Source organism: Cyprinus carpio, chromosome B5, assembly GCF_018340385.1.
Source record: "Cyprinus carpio isolate SPL01 chromosome B5, ASM1834038v1, whole genome shotgun sequence".
In the NCBI taxonomy this organism is placed as follows: domain Eukaryota; kingdom Metazoa; phylum Chordata; class Actinopteri; order Cypriniformes; family Cyprinidae; genus Cyprinus; species Cyprinus carpio.
The window spans coordinates 13,581,062-13,591,168 of NC_056601.1; the positions used below are offsets into that span (position 1 = coordinate 13,581,062).

Genomic DNA, 10,107 nt, shown 5'->3' on the forward strand with positions numbered 1-10,107 from the left:
TACTAATGCAGCCGCTAATGTGCATGTCTCATTTGGCCAGGTCTCTGAATGATCTATCATAAATAAAGAATGACAAGCCCATCCAGGCTCATTCGGTATAGATCTGTGTTTGCTTAAGAGCCTCACTCTCAGTGTATCACTCTAAATTATCCCCTGAGAATACAGTGGAGCAAAACTGCTGCACCATAACTATGAAACATATTTACGTATAACCCTGAATTTCCAGTGTTGGGTGTACAAGCCACCTTGAATAATTAAAACGTACCCATACCAAAATTAATTTATACAGTCAAAATTAACCAGACTAAAATTTTGCATTCATACACATCAACAGCAAAGACTTCAATAAAAACGTATTTGTTCTTTATGCGCAATGCAAAAGCACATCTTAGACCTAAATTATGAAATGGTGAGCAATTATTTAAGCGATTATTTATTTTATTTTTTTTGCATCAAAGTTAAATTCAAAGTAGTTGAAAAGGTGTGATTACTGCAGGTTGCCGATTTGATTTTATATAAAATGTAGCCTAAAGCAGCAATTAAACAACTTTACAAATGGGATTTTTTTTAGTGCAGACTGTGTGTCTATGTGCTAATGATGAAACAAGAGCTGAAGCAGCGATTAAACCTGATATTTCCAACTTAATATATAATGTCAATGCATGATGCAGGTGTCTGGACAGTATAGTTTACATTAAGATTAAGCATTAAAGTTTTAGCACTGCCTAAAACCCTGTTGCTTCCATTGAATAATTCAGTTTTTTGATTATGATGAGAACCAGCTATGCAAGTAGTTTCATACAGGACTGAACTCAGTCTCACTTCATGCTTTCAAACTTTACAGATTAGTAATCACCATAGAGTTCACCAGAGTGCACATTCAACGGTTATGAGAGTGCATTAATACAGATCTCACTCATGAACATACCTGTTTGAACTGCTCCTCATAAGTCCATTCGTGGTGCTGTGATTGTGCTTGTGGTGCCAAACCACTCGGTGATTCAGCCTGCCTTGGAGCTGGATATGTTGGCTGGACTCTGGACAGATGTATCGGGGTACTGTTTGGAGACTGCCCGGCACCGGGATAAACAGCAAGGCGCGGTGGATAGTGGGCTAGGGGTCCTTCCAAATCTTCATCCCCTATAGCCTCGTTCATACTGTCATCTTCCTCCAAGTCGCGGTCTTCATCATCCATGCCGCGGTCCAGGTCCGGGTCGTCATCGTCATCGTCGATGTCGGAGTCGGCTGTGCGCTCGTGTGGGTGGCCGGAGCTCGAGTTCGGGGCTCCCGCTGCGAACGCTCCCCTCACCGCTGCTTGATAGTGGCGGAAAGCGATAGCTTGCTGTTGAATTTGCGACTCCACCATAGACCTGATGCCTTTTCCCTTCTCGGCTTGACGGAGTTTCTCCTCCAGAGCGAGTCGAGCCGCCTGCTGTCGCTGCAGGTTCTCCATGACCGCCTCCAGCTTCATCCCGCTGCCGCCGCTCGAGTTACTGTGAGCGCCGGAGGAGCTGACCAGCAGAGGAAGAGTGCTCGCCGACGAGAAAGCGGCTTGCTGTGGGCAACAGAATGCAAATGTCACTACAAATTTTAGCTGGAAGCAGAATTGCGGGGGATTTCGTGAACTCATACCCCCTTAATCAACACTTAACCCCCCCCCCCAAAAAAACCAAAATAGTTTGGGGGGTCGTGGGTGGTGTTCAGCAAATATTATTTTTCATACAAAATAGTTGGCTTTTTTAGTAACTTTACGTATAAAAGTTACATTAACAATTAGTCAGAACACATATTTTTAGCTATCATTAAAAAGGCGGCAAGGAAGAGAAAAGTTCGTCAGGAGGTGACCATAACAACTGCGCTATTCACACAGTAGCCTACAATAAAGCATAAAAAACATCATGTAGGCTATGACTTTATTGTAGCTTCTTTCATGTATCAAAACTATAATCACAAAACTGTCGCTTTTGTTGTAGATAACTGATGTTTAGCTATGATATAGGCTAGTGGCGCCAAATTACCATTCGCGGTGCGCAATAAGTGCCCCGCCAGATTGCTCACGAAAATTACATTTACATTTTAGAGCTAAGTTATTCTAGCAGAATACACAAGTCGAAAGTAGTTTCTATGTAAAAATTCCTTAAAAAGTAAGTCTATATGTCAAACTTAAGTGTATCCCATACTGGTTGTGAATAATTAGATAGCCAGTATATTTAGGCTACAGTAGCCTACTTTAAAGATGGCAAAACTTGGCAAAACGTAGGCTATAACTGATACACTGCAAAAAAAAAAAAAAACTTATCGTTGTCATAACCTAGTTCCCATCCACTGAACCTGACAAATCTAATTTGTTATTTTTACTCAGTTTTTCTTATCAGTAGCTAAGCTAATTAAAGTAATCGGAAGAAGTGAACTTATCAGTGCAGGTAACTTAGGCACAACTTTGGTTTAATGACACAATTTAAGCTTTATTTAAGTTTTTAAGTTTACATTTTTTTCTTTCTTATATGCCTATTAAAATGTTCAAATGGTATTGCCGATCAAATCAGTGCAGCACAGTTCATAGGATAAAAGATTTTTGCATTGGGTTAGGCAAGAATCGTGGTTTCCTATGTAAATGATTCCACTAACAGGATAAACAGTCTGACGGTCAGCATCAATAAAGTTGTGAAAGCACGCAATGTCACATTTCTGATGTAATGTTACAAAACGTCCTCGAATTAGAATTATTCAGTGACAGAAACATGACGATGTATGTGTATTGTATATGCTGTGTTGCTAGCTATAGGTCGAAGGGCAGCGCGTGTAGCGCAACACAACATGCGCTAGTCTACAAACATCTGCTTAAATATAAATACTGAATTAAAGTATATAAAATAAAGTGAGGAGCTAAGCATAACGATATCTCTATTCTACCAGAGGAGCAGAAGCGCTTGCTTCACTTACCAGTGCAGATTTAGTTGCTATGCTTGTGTTGTCAACCATGCTTCTTCCGTCAAATGCGAAGAATTTGCTCAAAAGTGACCTTTTTCTCCAAACAAAGTCAGAAGTAGTTGTATTCCCGTCTTAACATCTAGATGTGTGTCGTGAAAGCAAAGAAATAGCTCTTTATAAAAACGGTTTCGCGACGCGCTCGCGGTCTCTCAGCGATTTGGCAACAAGTGGCTGTAACTGTAGCGAGAATGACCTCTGAGAACTAGAGATCAGATCAGTCCCTCTGCCTCCATCTGCTCTCTACACGTCAATACACATGGATATAAGGCAATCAGGGCAGGGTCTGCACTCAGCCAACAGAAATACAGCTGAGCAGCTTCCTGCGCGCGCTTCTCTTCGAATACAGCACTTTAAACTTTATTTGAAACTAATCGAACGCTTGAACAATCTATACATTTTAACTTAAACGGAATGCTCCGCCTTTATGAGTTCAAGGTATAGAAAATGTAGAAAGAGCTGTTTAACTGTTTAAGAGGGTGTTTCGCTTTGCGTGCGTTAAACGCAAATGATAAAGTAGGCTAGTAATTATACCCTAATCTTATTCACGAGTTGTTCCTCAAAATAAATGCACGCATACATTTATAGGCTACCCGCTATTTGTGTGTTTCTAAACAAGAGTAGTGAAAGATAGTTGGAAATGGGTCAAAGGTGTTACGATTGTTGAAAACTTTTCTTCATATTATAGCTATGTACACTTAAATATATTGTACATATAGCTATTACAGCATTTGAATCTAAGATGTGCAATTTAGGTACTGAATTGCAATGATTTTTTTAAATGATCTTTTTTAAATTTTTTATTAAATGTATAAAATGCAGCCCATGTTTACTCTTCATCTTAACTCATACAGAATAGGAGTCAATCCATTGCATTACAACAGCATGTAGACAGGCTTAAATAGTACAGATAAATATCACTATGAGTGTTGGTCTTCTGTAAATACACCCTTCTGACTGCAGAACATATAATTGCCATTCACCATGCAATTATCCAAGATTTGTAATTATATGAAACGATAAACAGACTTATGATTGAATTCCATATAATTTCAGAAAAGTATATTAGTCATTACCACAGTTCTTAGGGTTTTAGACTATTTTGTGGTAATGAAGCCAAAGGTGCCTTTACAGCATCCTCAAAATCAAGGCTAATAGATAGATAGATAGATAGATAGATAGATAGATAGATAGATAGATAGATAGATAGATAGGCTGTAATTTGATGTCTGAATTAGCCCAGATAACACTGAACAGCAGGTAATCTCTCCCATGACCCCTTGCTCTCTGATTATGATGAAATAACCTATTATCTTTTGACCCCAATAACTCCTGCAAGAATCCTGTGTTGCTTTATGCCCTCGAACCGTTGAGCAAAATTGATAATCATTCCACAGTTACAATCCTTTCGAGTTAATGCAAGGCTAAGGTCTCTCACTGACACTGATTAGGCTAGAATGGTTAATATGTTTGACAGTGAACTGTGCGCAGAGGAGTTTCTTGATGACAGGTTTGAATTCACATGCTTTACACAATAATTAAATTATAATGTCTGCATAACAACAGTGAGACCTTTTAGTTATAACTAAGATGTGTTGGGACATATGCCAGAGATCTAATGCAATCATTAAAAGACAAAAATAATAATTTGTTTATCAGATTGTCGAGGTTATGTAAACAAAAGCTCTCTTCCAACAATTTGAGGTAACAAACATCTCAGTGGGTTAAAATTCACTAAATGAGCAGAAATGGTGTAAGAAATGTGTTGTTAAACATCGCCACCTGTTGTTCATCATCGGTGACTACATCCTAACTACACTAAATTTAAAGCCTTTAGTAAGAGCTCCATGTGTTTATTTTTATATTTTAGTAAGAAATGAATGCAGAATTCTTAAAAGAGGTTAAATATATTCTTCCACATTACTAATCCTAATGCATATATTCTTTATCACAACTTGGTTAATGATCCAGTTTCAGCTATAAAATTATGCTATAAAATAAAAATGATTCAGCAAATAACTTACAGAAAATCTGTCATTATTTTTCATAGCACTCACATTTTCAGAAATACTTAGAAAATGAAAACATAAAAGCATTTGGGCTTGGCATCAGATGGCAGCTGAGTAAACTGAATAACACTAATACGGGTGGCTTAATAGAGCTAATAAAGCACAATGGTGTGATTGAAAGAAAAACAGCATCACCACCAATGACATCAGTGTATCTGACTCACTTATGTTACAATAACCATAACATCAAAATCATGTCTACATTCATAATTTAGAATATGCCACAGGCACAACAAATCAGTAATGATTTTTTAGGGGTAATCTGGTCAAAAGCTGTATTGAACGCTCACAAATTTGTTTAAAAGATGTGAATGCTGGAAGGTCACATTTTTATCTGAACCAGTTCTACCCTACCTGACCTTGGTATGGTTTTATTAATAATCTAATTTGTTAAAATCAAATTTATTGTTTTAAGTGCCTTTCAAGAGAATGTCTTTCTTTCTTTAAAAAAAAAAAAGAATAATGATCAAATTAGAGTAAAGAACTAAATAAAAAAGAGAAGTATAGAAATGGTCCATGCATTGGAAAGCATAGGAGAGGACACGAGTAGAGGGCAGGGGGATACAAGCAATTATGTTCAGCAGCGAGGTTACAAAAAGCATTGAGGGGTGATTTAGAAACATACAGTAAGCTCTATCACAAACAACTATTTCAGGTGTTTGAACTTGAGGTTTTTATCTCAACAGTAAATGTTTAGGTGGATTTAATTTTGGTTTTACACATTTTGAAACTTTGCAAAGTTCTTAAAAATTAGCAAAGTTTCAACAGATATGTCCACTGCCAAGCATATGAAAAATAAATATGGCTGGTACACTACCAAACATTTTTCATGTTAATGTTATGTACTGAATGCAATGCATAACATTGTTTATTCAAATGACGAAAGATTGTGAAGTCCTTTTTTAGACTCCTGTGAACAAAGTGGGTGAATTCCAACAGATTTTACAGGAATATAAATAATGTTTCTATTATTGTTAATTTTATAGATATGTTATATACCGTTATAGATAGATGTTACTGGTGTATGTTATATAACATACAAAAGTGCCTTAGCATACCTTTAGCAACCCAGTGGAGCTGATGCAAAGACAGATTATTTGCATTAAACTACCATAAAAAGGAAAGACTGTTTAGAGATCAAAATGATATAATGATATACAGCTACTCTATGTAAATTTTGTAAGTCTCTGAGAAAATAATTTTTACAGATCACCAGAATATGAGTGACTGACATAAATAGGAGAGCAAGTCAATATGTTGACCAAGAGCAGCATATTTAAGTTAACAGTTGAAAACAGAACAGCAGATGAATAAATCAATACTGATCAGGGTTATTGATCCCTGAAAACTTGGTTCAGTGTAAAAATTATTGTGGACCTTATTGTTTCCAATGCATGTACCAAAATCCATATTTTCAATAAGTGATCATGAACACATTAACTTGTTCTTTTATTCACATTGTAAGGTCTTGAAATGGTGTTTAAATCAGTTTCAGCTGGTGTGGTCCTCTGTAATGCTACTGTACGTGCAATAACCTTTTCCACAACGCAACTATCATACTTACCTACTCTAATGCATTGGTGTGTGTGTGTGTGTTTGTGTGTTTGTAAGGGTAGGTCTACAAATGTCTGGAACACACTTGTAATTAGACAGTATTGATGTCATTGTGTTGAAAAGTCTGTGGGTTAAAAGGAAGGCTAGCTACTGTAATTACATCTCCTGCTCTCTATCTGAGTGCATTTTGGCTAATTATTCTCCCCCTCATGACTCATGACTGCTGTAGCATCTTATTTAAAACCATTCTCTAAGTATTTATCAGCGTTAACACAGGGAGGTGATGCTTTGAGAGGAGACCGGTATGCTGGAAAATGCAACTAAGGCTATATTAAAATAAATTCAATATTAAAAATGAAACTACAGGTCCTTAGGGTGCATGTGTGTACAGTACATGTTTGCCAATGTCTCTTGTGTAGGCCAAATAAATGTATTCAGTTCTGAACCTGTTCTGTTCAGTTGTTCATGCTGCAAAACCGAAAGTTCAGTCTGAGATTGAATGAATGATTTAAGAGTGAAGAAGAATTTCCAAAGCTAATTAAGTTTGAGGATTAATCTCCATCTGGAAAATACCTTGGTCATGCACATTGTTGTAAAGAACACTAAGGGAAAACCACCAAGGCCTAAAGGTGCACTCAAGAATTTTACATTGCACTGATCACTCATTTTATACTGTATATGACTTATACTGAGAGTCAACCGTGATTACTTAACCACAAGCAAAAGTTTCCACTAACAGGGGGATTACAGAGGGATAATGTGAGACTGACCTCAACATGTCAACCTTCAGGTAACACACAAAAATCTCATGCATTCAAATGGGTGTGTGGGGTATAAAGACAATTACATTTCAGCAAAATGTATTGATTTGAATCTTTTTGACACTATTAAACAAGAACTGAACTGATCTGAAAACCGCTACTGCTCAAATGTAAGTTTTAATTCCAATTAAAACGAATGATTAAAATGAATCATTAATTAACTAACACAGGTTTATCGCCTGTTTACTACTGTAAACAATCGGTGAAGTATTGCTGTTTTCTTAGATGCCTTTGCGTGAAACAGCCAGTAGGTGTCTCCAAAAACACAGCTGTAGCTCAGCAGGTACCTGACGGCTATCTTAAAAACTGCTGCTTAAGAAGTGATTAGAAAAGGCATGGAAAGTCCCTTACATACTACAAGCTTACATATAAAAATTTCTGCCATGTCACTGTATTACAAAAGATAAAATACATTTATAATAATCATCAGCTAAAACAAGATCACTTGTAAGCCTGAACACTTCTGGACAGATCCACTGTTTTCACTCTGGTTACGAATTTGTAGTTATGACCCTTTTCTTCAGTGTTTATGCTGGCAAATGAACTCAGATGGTGAGAGTACAAATAAATGATGTCTATAGTGAATTCATTTAATGACAGAGCAATGAACCTTTCGTATAGTGTCTGATAACTTTGCATATTAAATAAATGGAATACTTTTTAATAATGCATCAATTATTCACTCAGGCTCTTTTAGTCTAAAGTGAGATTGCTTCAACATTCAAAAAGTTGGAAATAAGTAAGGTGGCAAACATATTTACACCACTGCAAATGAATGATGCAAATGCTATTTTCCTTGACTAAATGTTCTAAAACATTAACAAATTACTAGGAAATGTGAGTAAACAGCAACCCATCCGCTCTGAGGTTACAGTTACCTCTAGAAACCAAGGGATGAGGTGGTACTTCATGCATGACATCTCTTAACTATAGGAAACCATGACTTTGCCGGTCACGAGCTGGAGACATTAATCTAGCATAATCAGGATTAATGCAGAACACAGCCCTCTTACTCGCACTGACAGATGGCTTCAATTACGTGAGCACTTTAATACATTTAAGAGAGCACGAGTCATAAACTCATTGATTAGATTAGCAAAAACCCAAAACAAGTACAGGTCTGTTCCAGGAATTGCAGAAAAATTAATACAATTCCTTAGAATCTTTTTTTAAAAAAGATATCTAAATATCAAAACTCTCAATACAGTTTAAAACTTTAGGAAAGACAACTTGACTTTGGAGTGCAAAAGGATAAAACATAAACATAATTATCTGAGTTTTAATGGCTAGGGAGCATTTTGGAACAATTTTGTGATTCAGTGAGCATACCAGTCCCATGGGAGAACTGCACCCAGCACCACAGAATAAAAGACACTCTCAGCATATTGCATCTCAGGAAATAGGGAGTCTGATAATCATCTGGGAGTACAGTATCAGGGCTGTCGTTGTACTTTGGCCATTAGATAATTACAGGGACGTACTTCGCTGCAGTTCTCTGAATGGATCTTTCAGCTGCTGTTATCTTTATATCGATTTTGTTTATCCAGTCTGAATGTGTAATACCTATGGGAGCAATCAAAAGAGCTGGGATTCAGAACACTCTCATTGACTGAAGCCACAGACTCAGCGCACCATTTAGCAGTGACGTGAATAAGAAATATTTTGTCTGGAGAGCTTGACTGAGTCATTTTTAATCTGCTGCTAAATCTGTCTAGCTATTATGCCTTCTTTTTCTGAAATGTGCTTGCTTTTACTTTGAGTCTTAATATAAAAAAAACACCTTATAAAAACTATATGCTACATTATTATCCTATATTATAATTTTACATTAAAATATTATCATACAGATGAATATATTAAACAGAGCACAGTATATACTGTACATATAATTAGTATTGCAAACTACATTTATATCCATTTTCAAAAACTTGGATACAAGTTGGCAAATCTGTGATGTGTTGCTGTGTATCTACCACTAGATGTCACTATGATAGTGCTTGAATTGTTGAATAAAGCTCAACGATTGTATGGATGGATATGCAGTCCTAACAGAGAACAGTCCTCTATTAAAAATGTGACATAAGATATTGATTGATGACACTTATATGATAAGTGGGGGTATTGCTAGTGTTCTTCCTGTCATTCTTGTGTACAGGTGTTTTGGTGCAACAATGCACACTGCTTCAGCTCCAACATGCTGCATCTCTGAATGAGGCGATTACTGTAAAATTGCAAACAGCATTGGTAAATTGAAAGGAAATAAAATTAACAAAAGTTTCATTTTTAAAAAAAATCAAATTATGGGTGAACCAAAAAAAAAAAAAAAAAAAAGTGAGAGTTGGGGGAACATATGATGTGCCTATAATCGTTGACTCATTCACTATTCCCTGTATAATAAATACCACATAGTCTACAATACAGAAAATAAGGATTATTTGTTAACTTTCATGAGAGAAGTACTATTTAGACAATTACATATATGTGTTTTTGATACTATTAAGTATGATGCTTTTGATTTATGTCACTCCACTAGATTACTGTAACACACTGTACATCAACTAAAAATGCTATGACTAGATTTTCGACTAGGACTAAATAGAGGAAACACATCATTCCAGTTCTCACCTCTCTTCACTGGTTGTCCATTAATTTTTATATTAATTTCTAAATTCTGC

General features: G+C 36.3%; 1 protein-coding gene across 2 annotated transcripts in view; it reads right to left on the reverse strand.

The window, feature by feature from the left end:
* Window positions 1-4,147, reverse strand: part of LOC109045825 (AT-rich interactive domain-containing protein 3A) — a 68,737-nt gene extending 64,590 nt beyond the window's left edge. The window contains exons 1-2 of one of the 2 annotated variants that reach the window (XM_042724501.1): window positions 2,944-4,147; window positions 929-1,555 (exon numbers count right to left, since the gene is read on the reverse strand). In XM_042724501.1, the coding sequence (XP_042580435.1) occupies window positions 929-1,555; window positions 2,944-2,982 (666 nt within the window). In that variant the 5' untranslated portion in view covers window positions 2,983-4,147. The remainder of the gene's footprint in view (window positions 1-928; window positions 1,556-2,943) is intronic. The other variant, XM_042724502.1, reaches the window with a different exon arrangement.
* Between the last annotated feature and the right edge of the window lie 5,960 nt (window positions 4,148-10,107).